Source organism: Trachemys scripta, chromosome 8 (genome assembly GCF_013100865.1).
Source record: "Trachemys scripta elegans isolate TJP31775 chromosome 8, CAS_Tse_1.0, whole genome shotgun sequence".
Taxonomy (NCBI): domain Eukaryota; kingdom Metazoa; phylum Chordata; order Testudines; family Emydidae; genus Trachemys; species Trachemys scripta.
The window spans coordinates 45727038-45747548 of NC_048305.1; the positions used below are offsets into that span (position 1 = coordinate 45727038).

Here is a 20511-nt window from a genome sequence, read left to right on the forward strand (position 1 = left end):
GACGTGCAGCCAATGCTGCCTGCTGGTAAACTGACTATTCCCCAAAACAGGCATGGAGAGGCCGCCCAGGTCACATTGGTAGCATGGTGCCTTTGTCACTCGTCTCTGCCACTTGAAGAATGTGACACCTTTTTTTAGCCTGGCAGTATGAATTGCACCTAATATTAGTCAGTTCATAGCCCAGTGGATCTAAAAGGGAAAGATAGGTTCCTTTCCTTCAGAACTTGGTAGATCATTAAAGCAGACACTAAATGGAATTAAGCTGAGAGTGATCTTATTGCTGGTGTTCTGGTTTGCGTGATGTTCTGTCCTTCTTAAAACCAGCATCTTTGTAGTCATTAGTCTAAAGTGGGGCCATGGGAGACGTGTATGGTTTTGTTTTACTCACTTTCCTGGCAAGGATGAATTCAATTTTTTCCACTTGGAAACCTGGCAGGATACAGACCCAGGAGCAAAATTATTGAAAAGCCAGTAGTTCTCTCCCTGTAAATACATTTCTTACTTGGCAGGGGAGTGGACTCTGATAAAATGAAAAATGTTTTGTTTTCAATATTGCTTGAATTTCCAACCTCAAGCAGATAGAACTAGTTGAAAATGGTAAATTTGCTCCAAAATTGCACTGTGAATAGACCTTTGTGATCTTTAACTCCCGTACTAGAGAGGCCTCTTTGGCTGGCAGTGAGAAAGGTTGGTCTTATGGTTAAGGGACTGGAGTGGGGTTCAAGATCTGGGTTTAATTCCCGGGTCAGGTCCCAGACTCTCTGTGTGACCTTAGGTTAGTCACTTAAGATAGATGTACCCTGCAAATGAATGTAGGCATAATTGGGCTAGTTTTAATCTAGCTAGTACAGGTAATAATAGTAATGAAGATGTGGTGGCATGGGCTTTAGCACAGGTGAGGAACCAGAGAAGGTAACCATGGTCCCTGGCAGGTGTGTCATCTAGTTCCCAGACGGTGCCACTATGTTGTCTTCAGCGGTTCCCTGTGCTAGCTAGATTAAAGCTAGCATGGGTATGCCTCCCTGGGCTACAATCATCCCTTGGCTTGTGGCATAGACAGCCCTTTAATCTGTGTTTCCATTTCCTGTCTGTAAAATGGGGATAAATAATCCTTCCTTTCTACTGCACTTTGTCTTGTCTATATAGATTGTTCCTTGGGGCAAGGGCTCTCTCTGACCATGCATGTGTACCATGCTTAGCACAATGGTGGCTTGATGACGATTGGAGCCTTGAGACGTAACTATAAAATAAATAATGATCTGGAGCACTCTATGCATAGCTTTTATCTGCAATCAGAGGACACTGGGATGCTGAGATTTGAAGTGTCCAACTTTTAGTCCTCTGGAGCTGCATAGTCATTTAATACAGACCTTTTTCAGAGGTCGATGTGTATGACTGATGCTTTGAGTCTTGTACATAGCACGGATTTCCTTGAACACCTTCCCTCAAGTTGGATCCTCTCCTTTCTGACTCTAATGTAACATCGCTTGCATCCCTTATACATTCCTGCTGGTGGTTTGAACCAAGAGAATTTGGTTACAGACCTGTCATTGGGAGGACTTTTCATTACTTTAAAGCCAATGAATAATTTTAAGAACATCCACATACTGTGAAGCAAAGTAAATGCGTCTCAAATGTTAGCCCTGAGTCTGCTCGCCCTCCGCATGCCAAACTGTGAGAGTTTGGTAAACAGAGGGCTAGCGGGATCGGCCCCTTCATTTTTAATTTTCCAGTGATTGTTTTTCTTCTCTCATCACCCATCTTATGCTTGGAAGCAGTAATTGCCTGTGAGTCACCCAAGTTTGTCCAGGGCTTATAGTGACACCAGAAGTCCTACTGCCTATGCTTTGTGACAACATGACTCCTTTTTGTTTAGGTGCTCGTCGTGAATCACTGTTTTAATTATATGGGTATTTGGGTGTGTGCATCCAGTGTAAAACGAGTGCATCTGCTGGCCCCTGGGTAGTCTCAGCACGTCATGATAAAGGAAGAAAATGAATTCGCTGGAAGTGATTCTGATGTGTTTAGTAGATCCGGTATTTGAAGATGGTCTGTTTGGAATAGCTGGCACTTCTTCTACTACCATGTTTCATTTAGGAATGTGAAGTTTAAAAAAAAAAAAAAAAAAAAAGTCTGTTAAGATTGCCTTGGTCATGAGTCATATATTGTTTTCTTTATTTAAGAGGCAGCTGATGAAACACTGGGTGAGTATCCAGGCCTGTTTCATCAAAATAGGGAATGGTTGACAAACAATAGATTTAGCAGCTCTTCCTGCCCTTCTGTAGCGGAAGATTTCAAGCAGCTGTGGGGAGTCAGACTTCTACCTGTAGCAGAACAATTCATGCTGAATTTATGATATGCTGCAGGAAAGGGCTAGTTTATTTTTTGTGCAACAGTAGAATAATATTTTGTGCCTGGTTTTCGTCCATATAAAAATACAGCCTCTCCAGCTCAATGTTAAGCCAGCAGTTTGCTTCAGAGGGGTCTGCTGATGACGGGAACTACAAAAGTATGGCTGCAGTGGTTTGCGAAGCCTGGCATGAAATGCCAAGACAGACGCGTAGCCCTCTCTATTTAATTAGCAACAGAGGGTCCTGTGGCACCTTTGAGACTAACAGAAGTACTGGGAGCATAAGCTTTCGTGGGTCAGAACCTCACTTCTTCAGATGGCTATGCTGCCGTGTTTCCAGTTTTTTTATTAATAGAAGTTTGAAAAGCCAAGTGCTGCTATTCTGTTTTTTACTGAATTCCCTCTTTTCTGTTTTGGAGCAATGAGCACGTGTAGCGGGAGATTTTCAAAGGCACAAAAGGCAATTAGCTGCCCAGTTCCTATTGAAAGCCCCCAGAAGTGTGGCACCCAGGGGACATTTGTGCCTTTGAAGATCAGCCCTACAATTGTTGTGGTGATGGGTTGGCTTTCGCTATTCATTTAGAAATGTTTGGAACTTCCGATTTAATAGTTGCAGTTGCATCTCTAGGCCTTTCGCATCTGGAGCAGTTTTGATGACAGCTTCTCTATCGGTATGCTGTATATTTTAAATCCCTTTCAGATTGTAAGACTGCTTGAGCTGCAGACCCCCAAAGCTCTTTCCTCATTTATTTTGAACCCTGATTTTTTTTCAAATCTGCGGTTTATTATAATAGGAGTTCTTATACATGCTCCATGCATAACTGTCCACATAATATCTTCTGCTTTGATGAGAGGAACATATGGTCTCAGGAGACAGAAAAATTAGGTGTGTGAGAACTAGCGGCAGAGTGGGCTATCAGAAAGACCACTGGACTGGGATTTGGGAGACCTGGATTCTGTTTTTTGGCTCTGCCACTGGTCTTCTCGGTGACCATGAGCATGTCACTTCACCTCTCCATGCCTCAGTTTCCCCAACTGCAAAGTGGGGATGATGATAACTCTTTTGTAAAATGTTTTTGAGCTCTACTGATGGAAAGCACTGTATACATGCTAGCTAGGTGGTATCATTATTATTAGGCCTATTCCTGGCTCTGCGACTTGAGGCAAGTCACTTTTCTGAGTTTCTCCATCTGTGAAATGGGGAGGGATAATACTTTCCTATCCCATGGCCGTGTTTCAGGGATGAAATCATTGGTGGTAGGTGTTTTGAGATCCTCAGATTGTAGTTGCTAAGGAAGCGTGAATTATTAGCTATTGGAAATGTTCTTTGATGTATCTTTTGCCCTAGGGAAAGCATTGGACCTTTTCCATTAGTACATGACACGTATATCCAAGAATATGTGGGAATGGCTAGAGTTTTTCTCCTTCTCGTGTTTACATCAGCTTTTCAAACTATGCAGATTCAGTATACGCATTTAATATATATTCAATCCATGCATTTTATGAGTTGAAGAAACTGAACAAAATAATCTTACCAGAGTAAGAGCCTAGAACCTACTTGCATTGAAGAAAACGGTGGTTTTGTCCAATGCTTAGCTTTTAGTGCCTCAGAGACAACTGTTCTTGCCATTGTCCCATGAGGCCAGTACATTTCATATGACTTCTTCACACAGCGCACAGTCAACCTGTGGAACTCCTTGCCTGAGGAGGTTGTGAAGGCTAGGACTATAACAGGGTTTAAAAGAGAACTAGATAAATTCATGGAGTTTAAGTCCATTAATGGCTATTAGCCAGGATGGGTAAGGAATGGTGTCCCTAGCCTCTGTTTGTCAGAGGCTGGAGATGGATGGCAGGAGAGAGATCACTTGATCATTACCTGTTAGGTTCACTCCCTCTGGGGCACCTGGCATTGGCCACTATTGATAGACAGGATACTGGTCTAGATGCACCTTTGGTCTGACCTAGTATAGCCGTTCTTATTATATTGCAGGGGCCCTACGCTGTTTCTGATTTCCATCTCCAGTAAAGACAAACGTGCATTATCTCCAAAATGTAGTCAAGTACTTTTGTTATATGTGGCTTTTGTGTTATTTTATGGCATTGTCCGTTAACTTCTGAATTTGCAGTAGCCTTAGGGATTTGAACCTGGTTACTGTGCAGCAAAATAACTACCTGTATTGTTGACTAACCTCTGATATGGAATTCAGAAGCTGGGATATGATAGTTCATCTTAATTTACTTGATCTGTTCCTTTGAAATTTGTTTGAACACATTTTGGGCAAATGCAACTGATTCTTCAAATACAATTGCAGACTTCCTTGGGGAAACACCCTCCTGATGCTTTCATCCCCAGGCTATTTAACAACCCTGTGTTGAGGTTTAGCACTCCAGAAAGGACATAGTGACTGAAGTGTATAAAACAAAAGAAACGTACTACCCTGCAACAAAAGAGCCTCCATTCCAAGCTCTCCGCATCTTTGATAAGATCTTTAAAAGGCCACACTTAACTAACAGACGTCCTCAGACCCTGCCAAATCACAGCACCCCAACAATAGCAAAGATAGAAGAGATTTAATTAATTCTCCCAACATTGTTTGAAAAAGTGACTCTGGTATTGAGAATGCTTTCAGATCTTCCATTTCATTGCTCTCCTTTTGATAGGAAGATAAAGGCAGATGGACACTCAACTCACACTGACTTTCAGCGAGCTGGGTACATAGTTCCGTAAACCCCTTTTTAAAAATCCCAATCTAAGAGACTGAGTCACTTCCATACCCCTCTGCAGTGTGGAGTGAGTCCTGAAGGAGACCTGGAGGGTAATGCAGGGAAACCAGAGCTAGGTTCTAGCGCAAACTCTTGATGTTGAGAGATCTGAAGGTGGATTAGAAAAGTCAAACAGTACAATATGGCAGGAACTGCAAGAGCAACAAAATGCTATTAAAGCTCCTTCCTTTTCCTCGGAGAACAAAGTGCTAATATCCTTAGCCAGGAAAAATCACCCTTGAGTTCATGGACCAAGACTATTCCTCATCTATAAACATATTGCTCCAACTTTCCAGGTAGTTGGCCTGAGCATGGGGTGAGGATGAGAAAGTGTTGCAGAGTAAATGATGCTATGGAGAGAACCCACCTATCTCCTGGAACATCATGACACAGGGTTAATCCTGGCCACCACAGGCTTTCTCAAATGTCGCAATGACCTTTCCGCTATTGGGTCTGTCTGTATCATTGGTGAACTGCTGCTCATTCTTTCAGTGCAAACAGCTTTCACCGAAGCACCGGTAATGGAATATAGAGTCCGTAACACCTGCTACTGTTAGGCCTGTGCCATTTCTAATGGCTTTACTTTCCTCTAGTGTCCAGAACCAGGTGGATGAAGTCATTGACGTCATGCAGGAGAACATCACCAAGGTGATTGAAAGAGGAGAGAGACTGGATGACTTACAGGATAAATCAGGTGGGAATACTTAATAATATTCTAGAACTCTCTTCCTACCTCCCCTCCCTCACGTGAGTCCTGGGGAACAGCATGCTCCTCTAGGCAGCTTTAAAACACCACTGTGAATAAGCTTAATGAAGGGATTGAAAGTCCTCTTCTTTCCCCTGGTGATTGTGGCTATTTTGCTGTACACCTCATCCCTCTCTGCTGGGCAATGGTGTTAGATTGATTCCATTTCATGACAGCAGATTCTGGAAATCAGAACGAGACGATAACCTGCTGAAGCACATTTTCTCATGGGCCCAGGGCATGAGTGTTTCCTACAATATCCTAATCTGGACAAACCTCTATTTGAAGTGTCTCCATGGATACACCACTTCCATTGGGAGGCTGTTTCCAGCCTGAGACTGCCGATCTTACTGTCTGTCTGTTGGGAAGCCAAGTGTCCCCTTTTCCACTTTCATCCCTGTACTTCCTTGAGCCTCCTTAAACGTTTTCTTTCCCTTGGTGCTTATAACTTGCCGCTATGGAGAGAACCCACCTATCTCCTGGATACTGTTATCAACTTGGGTCATGACTTGGGACCAGATTTACTAAGATATTTAGGTGCCTAAAGATGCAGCAAGGTGCCTAAATACCTTTGTAAATCTGCCCTTGATATCTCTGCATTGACTTTCATTGCCCTTAAATTGCATTTTCCTCCCCCGACTTCATCTCTTTACAGCCCAGGAATAGTTCTCTAAATATTCCTCATCCATCGCTCCTTCCATCCCCTTACTTGGGGTAGTTGCTCTTTATGTTCCCTCCACTTGTTACTCCTGAGGGGATTTTGCGCCAAAAAATAAACAATTCTGTGCACAATGTTTTAAAATTCTGCAAATTTTATTTGTCAAATAAATGTGGAGGCTCCAGCATGGCATTGTGGAGCATAGGCCATTGGCTGCACAGAGGTGGAAGATCACTCTGCAGCTTCCCCCAGGACATGGATTCAGCAATGGAGGTTTGTTGGGAGGTTCTGGGTACAATGGTAATGGGATTCTGCAAGGGGGTCCATGTGAAGGTGGTTGGAGCTCAGCAGGGGTGTGTGTGTGTGTGAGAGAGAGAGAGAGCGTGGGAGGGGGGGGTGGGGGTGGGGGGGGGTCCGGGGGCGGGGGGAGTGGGGCTCAGTGGGGTGGGGATTCAAGTGCAGCTGGTTGGAGCACAGTGGTGTGGGGGTGCAGGTGACTCATCAGGGTGGTCCAGGTGCAGGGGGAGTGGGGCTCAGTAGGTGGGATTCTGGGGGGCTGAGGCTCGGTGGGAGGGTCTGGGTATGGGGGGGTCTCAATGCAGGGGGTTGGGCAGATGCGGGAGCAGTTCCCCGTACAGTGATTCCTCCCCCTGTACCTGAGGAGTGATGGGTGCAGGGAGAGGGGGTGGCGAGGGAGTTTGCAGAGCTTCCTGCAGCCTGGGGAGAAATCTGGGGGTGGGTCTGACCCAGCCCTGGATGCCATGCAGGGAAAGAGAATGTCCTGTCCTCCCCCACCCAGCCAGGACTAGCAGCTGAGCCTGACGCAGGGTAGGAGCCACCAACTAGGCCTTCCCCAGTCCCGCCCCCTGCCCCACAGTGATTTACTTCTCTGCTGGCTGTCCTGGGCACCCAAAACATACTCCGGGGGAGGGTCGCATGACCGCTGTTGTCTTCCCTTTGCTTACCCGTCAGAGAGTCATTTTGCTGCTGGGGAACAAAGAAATCTGTGGGGGACATGAATTTTGCACATGCGCAGTGGCGCAGAATTCTCCCAGGAGTAAAGACTTGGCAGCCTGCTGGTATTCAGCCTGTGTGCTGTGCTCCATATGCGATCTCACCAGAGTCCTATATAAAACACTGTTATTAACTTGGGTCATGACTTGGGACCAGATTTACTAAGATATTTAGGTGCCTAAAGATGCAGCAAGGTGCCTAAATACCTTTGTAAATCTGCCCTTGATACCTCTGCATTGACTTTCATTGCCCTTAAATTGGAACTGTAAGTTCTTGTTTACCGGCTCTCTGCCCCTACCCTTTCTCTGGGGAGGCAGGAGTCTTGAAAGAGATCCTCCCTCCCCCGAATAGCTGCATTTCAGATTAGTATTCCTCCGATGTATTGGCTTTGCATTTTGCCAGCTTAAACTTCATTTTATTTGCTGTCTAGATGTTTAACCTCTGTAGGTCCCTTTTGTATAGTTTTTCTGACCTCACTGATGTTTGCATCACCTCCCCAGTTAGTATCATTCCCAGCTAGGGGTAAGTCTCCATCATGTCATGGCTGTTCTCTTCACATACCTTCTAGATTTCTATACCCCTCATCTGTTGCTGGCTTGAGCTGGTCACTTGCAGCAGCATTTTGCTTTTTTTTTTTTTAGTAGTCCTACTGGATATTTCAACTTAAATTTAATTCTCCCTCTTTCAGCCTTTTGTGTTTTTAACCTGAAGGGTCCACTTATAAAAGACTTGACTTTATATGCTATAATGTATTTGGGACCCTTACAAGTTACCGTGGAACCTCACTCATTCTTGTTCTGCTATTCTGCAGAGCTGAAAATTCTCATTACCGTAAATGCTTGGGAATTTCACCTTGTGTTTCAGGAGAAAGGCTTAATTGCAGAACACTATAATCAAGTCTTGTAATGCTGATTTCCATAACTTTTATAGTTTCTAGTATACTTATGGTGTTGCCACAATTAAACTACTCTTATGCAAACTGACAAAGACCATTTTTTTTTCTTGTCTGTTCACTTACAATTTGTAAAATACATTCACCATTTATAATAGGTCTCCTAGTCATTAGTTTGTGTTGGCAAAGTTCTACTGTGTTGCTAGTGAAATTCAGCACATTGATGAGACACAGCATGCTGAATTTCAATATAATTATGCAGAAGCACTTGGCGATTGTTGCCTAGTTTATGGTTTAAGAATAAGTGAATTTGCAGAACCGGAGGCCTTTTTTTCTGGTGTGTTTGTGCTTCTAGATGTGCCCATGCTGCTATGCCTTTAATTCTTTTCTCTCTCCATGTGATGCAGAAAGTTTATCAGACAATGCAACAGCGTTCAGCAACCGATCCAAACAGCTTCGAAGACAGATGTGGTGGCGAGGGTGCAAGGTGAGTAAATGGAGAGGGGAAGGAGTGGATTTCTTAATGCACGTTCTAAAAATTTGGTCCTATTAAGAGTAACGTGGGAAGATTGCCAGAATCTGAGATTTGTATCTAGCTTGTATGAAAATGGGGCATATTGCAGCCACTCTTATCTTGAATCCAGAGCTGAGGCCAGCAGAGACCATGAGTACCATCATGCATTGCTCTGTCAGGATACTGTTACTTGGGAGAGTCTTACTTTAGGTACCTAGGCTTGAAAATTTTTGGTCTCGGCGTTTGAGGTATCAGGGAACATTTTTCTAGTGCTGATAGATGTTGTATATGATCACATCTATACACACTCTTGTGTTGATATATTGGGGTGTTTTTTTCCAAATCAGGTATGCAGCTTACCCCAAACTCCCCTCTATTTTCTGCTTTCTAAACCAAGAGACACCAGAGAGCTGGTTTAGGAATTGGTGTCAGCTAAAGTGATTTGTTTGAAATACACTCCCTTCCATCTGGTCTGTGGAGTGGCATCAACAGTATTCTGGGATAGGGGAACAGATACCTTGTCCTGGATCTAAACAGGGAGGTGACTCATTTAATTTAGAACAAGCCAAACATGTGGTCTCATGTCAGGAAGGTAATTCCTCCCTCTCTTTGCGCTCTTCTTGCAGATGAAGGCCCTTGTAGCTTTGGTTGCTGTCATCCTCTTGCTAGTGATCATCAGTAAGTATTGACAACCCTTCCCTGCATGGTTGGTGGTTTTATTTTTACATTGAAACATTTTGTTTGCTGTAAATAATGTTAAAATTGACACTTAGAACTTCCTTGCCATCCACATATGACCTGATCAGTAGCACTTGAGCAGAAATTGCCAGTGACCCCAAGTCTTGCTCCTTAGGGATGTTCAGTCACATGCAGCCAATATTTTAACCAAGGGCTCCCCTTGCCTGTGCTGAACCCCTGCCATGCTGGGATTACAGGCATGTGTGGGAAATTTCTTCTCGTTTAAACAAAGACCTTCTAATAACCATTACCAAGGCAGGAGATGGAGTTGCACTTTCTCAACAAGAGAGACCCTATTCCTGGAAACTCAGCACGTAGCACCGTGATCAGCTTGCAAAGTCTGAAGGGAGATGGACTGAAGACCCAAAGGGTCTGAGGTACCTTCTCTCAGAAAATGTTTGAAAATACCTGTAATCTATGGCAATTTGTCTATTCTGAGACAAAGCTCCCTTCAAAAGGGGCTTATATAATAATCTCTGGCAGGCAGTGTGGGCCAGTGGCTTGAGTATACGCTTGGGACTCAGAGCTGGGTTCTATTCCAAACCTTGCCACCAGCCTTGCTGTGTGACCTTGGGCAAGTCACTTCCCTCTCCATGCCTTTGTTTCCCCTCCCACTCTTAGCCTGTCGTGTCTATTTAGAGTGTAAACTCCCTGTCCTGTGTGTTTTCTATAGCACCTAGTGCAATGGGAGCTCTAGGCACTACAGTGACATAAACAATAACCAGAGAGAGTGCTGCTCTGAGGCAGAGAAGTCATTCCACCCATCCTTTGAGATGGATGGCCGAGTTTTAACAAGGAACCCCAGGAGGCCAGCACAACAGCAAGGCCCTTCCTTGCTACTGACCTTGGGAGAAAATTCTCCCATCCATGTAGGAGCAGTGGTACAGGCGTAGCTTTATGCAAGGCCCTGCCTTGGCAGTGAGCAAAAACCTAATATCCTTAGGGACTATCTCATCCTGCTGAAATGCAGTCAGGAAGTGAAAGAGTTAGAGCCAACAGCTGGAATGGTAGCGACTGGAGTGACGTTGATGGACAATCCCATCAGGTTTGGTTTGGGGAGTTGGAAATGGATTCAGTTTGCATCCTGCGCAAATGCTACAGGGACAAGACCCTGTGCCATTTTCATCCATTTGAACAAGGAAATATATTTTTACTTGCGGTCCCTTGGTTGACTAAGGAAATCTGGTTCTTCTGCAAGTACTGTTTGTGTGGGTATTACACTTGAGGTGCACATGCACCTCCCTAGTCCTGGATCAGAGGTTTTCTGTTAGCAGTGTCCGTTTGGCTCACACATGCCAAACGGACAACTTTGTGCTGCATGCCAAGGGTATATAGGGCTGCGTGGGGGCACCACTCTGGCTGCCTTGGCCTGACAAAGAGCCCTAGCATATCCATCTCGTGCCTGTCTCAGTGTGTTTTGAAGTGGTTTAGTTAATGTAGTGTTCCTAGTTAGGGTTAGTTGCTGTTAGTACAGAATTAGTTAGATAGCTGTGAGAGGTTTCAGTTTTTCCTCTCCCATTTTTTCTGGGGAACTTATTTGGCCTGGCTGGGGGCATGCCTGGCTCACCAGGTTTCAAACACTGCCTCTCTTGTCAGTAGGCTATCCTGATCAGCGACAGCCTCTCTAAATGTATCTGTTGCTTGGGAGAATCCCACATCTCCCAAAGGTGTAACTGTCACCTGGCTCTAAAATCTAAAGCTCAGAAGAATGGGGAACCAAACTGAAGCTTCTACTGGTGGAGTGCTCCCTTTGACTCACTTCCAAGTCAAGTCTGGAGACATCTGCCCCATACATCTGTCTCCAGACAGATCCAGTGTCCCTTTTACTTCAACTAATGGATTGCCTAAGAGGGGGAAGATTTCAGGGAAGGCTCTGAAGAGGAAGGAGCTTGGTCTCCCACCAAACAGCCAGCTCCCAAGAAGTCCTGATCTTGTGCTAGGTCTACAGTGTCTGAGGTCTCGACTCAGTACCATGGAGGTGAAAGATTCCTCGTGTGGTACGAGTGGAGCAGGGACATTCCAGATCACTTCAGAGAAACACGGCACCGGCAAGGCCCCAGTATCATCTGCTTCCAGATCAGCACTGTCTATTTCAAACTTGCCAGTGGTGCCTTCCCATTTGGCTCTGTTGGTACTGACAAAATCAAAGTACACATCTTCAGCCCTGGTGCCTACCTGCCGCAAACCTACAGTACCGCCCAAGCCAACTGCTGCATAGATTCATAGATTCATAGATTATAGGACTGGAAGGGACCTCGAGAGGTCATCGAGTCCAGTCCCCTGCCCGCATGGCAGGACCAAATACTGTCTAGACCATCCCTGATAGACATTTATCTAACCTACTCTTAAATATCTCCAGAGACGGAGACTCCACAACCTCCCTAGGCAATTTGTTCCAGTGTTTAACCACCCTGACAGTTAGGAACTTTTTCCTAATGTCCAACCTAGACCTCCCTTGCTGCAGTTTAAACCCATTGTTTCTGGTTCTATCTTTAGAGGCTAAGGTGAACAAGTTCTCTCCCTCCTCCTTATGACACCCTTTTAGATACCTGAAAACTGCTATCATGTCCCCTCTCAGTCTTCTCTTTTCCAAACTAAACAAACCCAGTTCTTTCAGCCTTCCTTCATAGGTCATGTTCTCAAGACCTTTAATCATTCTTGTTGCTCTTCTTTGGACCCTTTCCAATTTCTCCACATCTATTTTAAAATGCGGCGCCCAGAACTGGACACAATACTCCAGCTGAGGCCTAACCAGAGCAGAGTAGAGTGGAAGAATGACTTCTCGTGTCTTGCTCACAACACACCTGTTAATGCATTCCAGAATCATGTTTGCTTTTTTTGCAACAGCATCACACTGTTGACTCATATTTAGCTTGTGGTCCACTATAACCCCTAGATCTCTTTCTGCCGTACTCCTTCCTAGACAGTCTTTTCCCATTCTGTATGTGTGAAATTGATTTTTCCTTCCTAAGTGGAGCACTTTGCATTTGTCTTTGTTAAACTTCATCCTGTTTAACTCAGACCATTTCTCCAATTTGTCCAGATCATTTTGAATTATGACCCTGTCCTCCAAAGTAGTTGCAATCCCTCCCAGTTTGGTATCATCCGCAAACTTAATAAGCGTACTTTCTATGCCAATATCTAAGTCGTTGATGAAGATATTGAACAGAGCCGGTCCCAAAACAGACCCCTGCGGTACCCCACTCGTTACGCCTTTCCAGCAGGATTGGGAACCATTAATAACAACTCTCTGAGTACGGTTATCCAGCCAGTTATGCACCCACCTTATAGTAGCCCCATCTAATTTGTATTTGCCTAGTTTATCGATAAGAATATCATGCAAGACCGTATCAAATGCCTTACTAAAGTCTAGGTATACCACATCCACCGCTTCACCCTTATCCACAAGGCTCGTTATCCTATCAAAGAAAGCTATCAGATTGGTTTGACATGATTTGTTCTTCACAAATCCATGCTGGCTGTTCCCTTTCACCTTACCACCTTCCAAGTGTTTGCAGATGATTTCCTTAATTACTTGCTCCATTATCTTCCCTGGCACAGAAGTTAAACTAACTGGTCTGTAGTTACCTGGGTTGTTTTTATTTCCCTTTTTATAGATGGGCACTATATTTGCCCTTTTCCAGTCTTCTGGAATCTCTCCCGTCTCCCATGACTTTCCAAAGATAATAGCTAGAGGCTCAGATACCTCCTCTATTAGCTCCTTGAGTATTCTAGGATGCATTTCATCAGGCCCGGGTGACTTGCAGGCATCTAACTTTTCTAAGTGATTTTTAACTTGTTCTTTTTTTATTTTATCCGCTAAACCTACCCCCTTCCCATTAGTATTCACTATGTTAGGCATTCCTTCAGACTTCTCGGTGAAGACCAAAACAAAGAAGTCATTAAGCATCTCTGCCATTTCCAAGTTTCCTGTTACTGTTTCTCCCTCTTCACTAAGCAGTGGGCCTACCCTGTCTTTGGTCTTCCTCTTGCTTCTAATGTATTGATAAAAAGTCTTCTTGTTTCCTTTTATTCCCGTAGCTAGTTTGAGCTCTTTTTGTGCCTTTGCCTTTCTAATCTTGCCCCTGCATTCCTGTGTTGTTTGCCTATATTCATCCTTTGTAATCTGTCCTAGTTTCCATTTTTTATATGACTCCTTTTTATTTTTTAGATCGTGCAAGATCTCGTGGTTAAGCCAAGGTGGTCTTTTGCCACATTTTCTATCTTTCCTAACCAGCGGAATAGCTTGCTTTTGGGCCCTTAATAGTGTCCCTTTGAAAAACTGCCAACTCTCCTCAGTTGTTTTTCCCCTCAGTCTTGATTCCCATGGGACCTTACCTATCAGCTCTCTGAGCTTCCCAAAATCTGCCTTCCTGAAATCCATTGTCTCTATTTTGCTGTTCTCCCTTCTACCCTTCCTTAGAATTGCAAACTCTATGATTTCATGATCACTTTCACCCAGGCTGCCTTCTACTTTTACATTCTCAACGAGTTCCTCCCTATTTGTTAAAATCAAGTCTAGAACAGCTTCCCCCCCCAGTAGCTTTTTCAACCTTCTGAAATAAAAAGTTGTCTCCAATGCAGTCCAAGAATTTGTTGGATAGTCTGTGCCCCGCTGTGTTATTTTCCCAACATATATCCGGATAGTTGAAGTCCCCCATCGCCACCAAATCTTGGGCTTTGGATGATTTTGTTAGTTGCTTGAAAAAAGCCTCATCCACCTCTTCCACCTGGTTAGGTGGCCTGTAGTAGACTTCTAGCATGACATCTCCCTTGTTTTTTGCCCCTTTAAGCCTAACCCAGAGACTCTCAACACTTCCGTCTCCTATGTCCATCTCTACCTCAGTCCAAGTGTGTACATTTTTAATATATAAGGCAACACCTCCTCCCTTTTTCCCCTGTCTATCCTTCCTGAGCAAGCTGTACCCATCCACACCAACATTCCAATCATGTGTATTATCCCACCAAGTTTCAGTGATGCCAACAATGTCATAGTTGTATTTATTTATTAGCACTTCCAGTTCTTCCTGCTTATTCCCCATGCTTCTTGCATTTGTATATAGGCATCTAAGATACTGGTTTGATCTTTCCTCCCAGTTTTGTCCTGACTCTCCTTTCTCTCTGCCAATATAGCCCACACTCCCTCTTGTTTCCGACCCATCTCCCCGGTCTCCATGTTCCCCACTTACCTGTGGGCTTTGCTCACCTGTCCCCGTCGAACCTAGTTTAAAGGGGACAGGTGAGCACTGACCCACTCAGTATGGCAGGAATTCCATTTCTTCAGCGACATGTCAGTTTTAGATGAACCAGAGTCCCTGCTGCTTATGGGTTCCAAATGACTCTCAGTACCAAGATGCCAGTCTGGATGATGAGTGCTTCGTGGTACCACAGGATTCTCTACCCTTTTCTACTGGGCCCACTGGAGGACGTTGCAGAGGATGAAGGAGACATGCAGTCTTCTCCTTATCAGTGCAGGAGTCTCCATTACTGGAACCCATACTTTGACAAAGCCCCTTGCCCATGTCTGGGATGGTGGGATCAGTCCTGGGTACCAACCCTTCTCCCATATGGGCCTCCAACAAGCCGTAGTGGGATCCTTGGGCAGTGTATCAGCAGCAATTTGCCAGATCTCTGGCTCCACCACACCAGAAAACTAGAGTCCCACAGCCTCCTCCACCAAACCCCCCACACAAGGAGGCCTTTGATGACAAGAGGCTAGGGCGAACAAAAAGACTACCACTCAGACCCCTATTTTCTTTGTCTCCTGTTGAGACAGACGTGCCTCCACCATCGATGACTGACGCTATTAGTCAATTCCAGAACCTTGTGAAGAGGGTGGTGGACACCCTCTAGATACCTCTCAAGGAAGTTACACTCACATCACAAGCTCCTGGAAGTTCTGCAGTTGGCAACACTCACTTGGGTTGCGCTACTCATTAATGAAGCATTCTTGGATCCAGCAAATGTGTGGCAAACTCCTTCTACCATACTGTCAACTTGTAAGGGGGCGGTTAAAAAATAAAATGTTTCCCGAAGGACTGGGAATTTGTTTTCCAACCCCCACCTAATTCCCTGGTGGACGATGCTTGTAAACAAGCATGTCTCCTAGATGGTTCATGGGATTAGAATTCACCTGCTGAACAGGAATACATATTACTAATTATAAGAACATAAGAATGGCCATACTGGATCAGACCAATGGTCCATCTAGCTCTGTATCCTGTTGAACAGGGCAATTTATTGAGTGATCCATTTCCTGTTGTCCAGTCTCAGCTTCTGGGAGTTGGAGGTTTAGGGACACCCAGAACATGAGGTTGCGTCCCTGACCATCTTGGCTAATAACCACTGATGGACCTATGCTCCAGGAACTTACCTAAATCTTTTTGAATCCAGTTATACTTTTGGCCTTCACAACATCCCCTGGCAGTGAATTCCAGAGGTTGACTGTGCATTGTGTGAAGAAGTACTTCCTTTTGTTTGTTTTAAACCTGCTGCCTATTAATTTCATTGGGTTCTGTGAAGGGGGGTAAATAACACTTCCTTATTCATTTTCTCCATACCATTCATGATTTTGTAGACTTCTATGGTATCTTGAGTTGTCTCTTTTCTAAGATGAACAGTCCCAGTCTTTTTAATCTCTCCTTGTATGGAAGCTGTTCTACACCCCAGATCATTTTTGTTGCCCTTCTCTGTACTTTTTCAATTCTAATGTGTTTTTTTGAGATGGGGCAACCAGAACTGTATGTGGTATACAAGGTTTGGGCATACCATGGATTTCTATAGTAGCATTATGATATTTTCTCTTATTATCTATCTCCCAATTGTTCCTAACATTGTTAGCTTTTTTGATTGTACTGTAGAAGTCTACTGTTTTTTACTTCTGAACAGTAGAAGGGAGTCAACTCAAATTACTTATCTTCAGAAACAGAAGAAGTTTCAACCACTGGTGTCACCATCACTCCCCTTGTGCATCTCCACTGAATCGTCTCCACTGTCAACCATCTTGGATTATTTGCTGGATTTTAAAAATAGGGTTTATAATTTATCTCAAAGGTTCATCTCACTGCGATATCAGCATTTCATTCCCCACCAGGGGGGTTTCTATTTTTGCGCACCCTATGTCCTTCAGATTTATTAAAGGTCTAAGGAATCTTTATCCCCAGGTTAAGGATCCTACTGTGACTTGGGATCTTAATCTGGTACTCTGATACCTTATGGGACCTCCATTTGAACTTATGGCAACCTGCTCCTTGTTTCACTTATATATGAAGATGGCCTTTATAGTAGCTATTGCATCAGCCCGTAGGGTTGGAGAAACTGGAACCTTGATGGCAGACCCCGCATTTACAATATTTTTCAAAGACAAGGTCTCCCTACAACCACATCCAAAGTTCTTACCTAAAGTGCTGTTAGATTTCCATCTTAACCAGTCTATTCATCAACTGGTACCTTTTCCTAACCCACATAAATCTGAGCGGGGGACTTCCCTTCGTAGAGTAGATGTACAATGAGCATTGGCCTCTTATCTGGATTGAACCAAGCAACTTTGGAAATCACCTATACTTGTCTTCATTGCAGAAAGATCAAAGAGGTCCAAGATCTCTTTACAGAGACTTTCAAGATGATCTCTGGGTGTATTACCGCTTGCTATGATGCAGCTTGTGTTTTGCCACCCCAAAGGATAATACTACCATATCACAAGCAACTTCCACAGCATTACTCAGAAACATTCCTGAGTCTGAGATATGCAGAGCTGCTAAGTGGACCCTAGTGCATGCCTCTTCTGAACATTATGCCTTGGTCCATGCCATCAGATCAGATGCAGTGCTTGGTTCTGCTGTACCGTCTTCAGTCTTGGACTGGATTCTGAAGCTCCCTGATCCTGGTGAGGATACTGCTCGGGAGCTACCTAATGGAGCACCCATTGGGACACCACTTGAAGATAAAAAGGTTAATTACCTTGTGCATTAACTGTGGTTTTTGGAGACATTTCCCTATCTGTGCTCCATTCCTGCCCTCCTTCCTCCCCGTTTTTGTTGGACGTTCGGATACAGAAGGAAATGAGGGTAGTTTGCCTGTGCAGCCCTATAAACCTTCAGAGCACAAGGTTGTATAGAGCGCATATGTGGACTGAACAGACATTGTTAACAGAAAATCTCTGATCAAGGGCTTGCGAGGCGCATGCACACCAGAAGTGGAGTACCCATAGGTGGACATATCTCGAAGAACCACAGTCGCTGCACAAGGCGAGTAACCTTTTCTTTTTCTCTTCTGCAGCTCTGATAGTAGGTTTGTGTATGTATGGTTTTAAAGACTTGTTTTGTTTTTTCCCTCTCTTACAGTACCGATCATCCTGAAATACCACACTTGACTTGATGGCTGGAGATCTCTGTGGAAGCGGCTCTGGGATGATAAAAGCTGCTGTGTAATTTAAATGAAACATATGTATATAGCTGAGGTGACTTTTTTCAAGATGGTGAAAGAGGCAAGTAGCCAGTTCTAACTAGGGCATTCTGAGAACTGCCAAATGACCCTTTTTCATATACATTGATTTATAACAAGGTTGAATGTCCAAACCCTATTTTTTGCTATATTCCAGGAATCCCAGTTTGGAACTAGCTACTTGCTAATACATTTTATTTGTATATATAGTTAAGTAGTAATGAGGTTATTTATAATTTAAACACAGTTTCCTACTGCCAGCTGCCGAAGGTAGGAGCTCAGTTGTTTCATGCAAGTGAAGGAGGAGGAAAGTAGCATTATGTTAAAGGGAATCTAACCATTCTGTGAATAATTGCCAGGATGTCACTTTCTCATGTTTTTTTAAAAAAAATTAGGTTCTACAAACCAAGAGACTTTCTGTACTGTCATGGAGATGTGCAAGCTAAGTGTTTTCAGTATTGCTGCTTACAGCTGTGACTAAAGACATTCCACTAAACCTATTTTTGACTGTAAGCGTGGAACTCCTGGTGAATCTTTTGTGGCTTTATGAGGGGGGGAATGCATCTTCTGATTTGCAGAATGCCAGAGCGTGACAGGAGGCAGGAGAATATTTGAAAAACATGCTGGTTTCCTGTCCGTAGTGGGGAGGGGGGGGGGGGTCTAAGTACTGAAAGTGCTCATAGGTTATCAGGAATCCACAGGAGATCAGCTTTCCACTGTCTTATTACACCAAAGCTAGATCGATGATTTTTAAATATGATCAGTTTGATGCCCTGATGACTGAAGAACTGCATTAGAAGTGTGCCTGCATTTGTGTTACTTTTAACTTGACTGAAGGAACACATCCTCCTCTTGGGAACATAGGTGTGGAAACTAAAGATGCGGTGGGGAGGGGGAGAGCGGTACTGCAACACCCGAGGTTATACGCAGGGCTCCGCTCCCAGCCTCGCACCCAGAGCTCCACAACCACCCCCAGCCTTGGTCCCCTTACCACTGTCCACATCTCCCCCTCCCGGAGCCATGGCCCAGCTCTAGGGAGCAGCGGGGGGCGTGAACACATGTCACCCCCACTCTAAAAGTTCCAGCACCACTGCTTGGAAACATGCGAAGCCTCTTTAACTGCTCAGTAGGTGACTAGCTGTGATTCTCAGAGCTAATGTGCATATTTACCTTCCCACTGTGGCATCTGTACAGGGATGCAAAAATCACAGCCACCCCTCCTCGCCCTAAAAATCTTAAACATGGGTGTGTAATGGCAGAGGAGTGTGTACATAGAAAGCTGAATGTAGGAGGGGCTCAGAGGAAACGTGCTAGTTCTCCAGTGCCACTGTTGAGAAAGGGCAGCTGTAAGATGCATAGGGATGTAAATTTGAAAAGGGTAGATTAGGCAATAAGGGCTGTGCATAGCAGGTGCTAGGACCTGCAGAGCTCAGCCCGTATACAAGAGCTGTGTGTTTCCCTCACTATTGTCCTTCCACTCCCCTACTGCTGTCAAAGCTATAGATGTGTGTTCTCCCCGTTCCTGCATTTTAGCTACCCATTGATAATCACATCAGTTGGACTATCCGATAAACACTCAGAGAACCACTCCAGCAGGAAAAGGACTCTGGCTTTAGCTGAAAGAGCCAGCTATTGGTCCAATGGAGTTTTCATAGCAGAGGACTGAAGCTGTGGAAGACCCTACTGCTTGAATTATGATCTTTTTTTTTTATACCACCTCTTCAACCTGCAGTTACCCAGAGGCAAACACTGGGTTGCTTTGCTATATTAATTCTCTAACTCCTAAGGTATGTGAGGCTGTCAGACTGCAGTGAGTTTGTGACCAACAGGCTTTCACAGACCCCTGGCTGCTGCCAGGAACTGGTCCTCCAGTATATGTACCATGGAATGCAGAACACTACATGGTCCTTGGCAAAAGCCTGGCCCAGCAAATAATGGGCAGACTGCATTGTGAGCGAGGAAAGTTGGGAATGTCTGAAGTGACCAAGCCTGATCTCTGACTGCCCCTGCTGTCATGACAGAAAACCTGCAGTCCTGCTACAGGCTCCTGGGCCGCATCTCGTCCTCCACACAAGAGTGGTAATAATGCCCAGGATGTTCAAGATCCCCGTTCCTGCTGAGCAGCTCGGACTGATAACAGATGAGTGAGACGAGGTCCTGACTGATGATCTCAAGCTCACGGCAGGCTACTGTAGTCAATGGCACCTGCAGCTGAGCCTGAACGGCCCACGCCTGCAGGACAACCCAAACCCGGTTTACCTCTACCCGACTTTGGATACTGTTGATGTCCCACAACCACTTGAAGACAGCAGCCAAAGTTGGCATTCCGAACAATATATGCCAAAAACTGTCTGACTCAACCTGGGATGCAAGCACCTGGACACTTAGCACATCA

At 44.6% G+C, this 20511-nt stretch overlaps 1 protein-coding gene across 1 annotated transcript in view; it reads left to right on the top strand.

The window, feature by feature from the left end:
• The window catches only part of VAMP4 (vesicle associated membrane protein 4), a 33657-nt gene extending 15028 nt beyond the window's left edge, over nt 1-18629 (top strand). The window contains exons 5-8 of the mRNA XM_034779390.1: nt 5707-5807; nt 8830-8909; nt 9563-9614; nt 18017-18629. Coding sequence (XP_034635281.1) covers nt 5707-5807; nt 8830-8909; nt 9563-9614; nt 18017-18045 — 262 coding nt within the window. The 3' untranslated portion in view covers nt 18046-18629. The remainder of the gene's footprint in view (nt 1-5706; nt 5808-8829; nt 8910-9562; nt 9615-18016) is intronic.
• Nucleotides 18630-20511: the final 1882 nt, after the last annotated feature.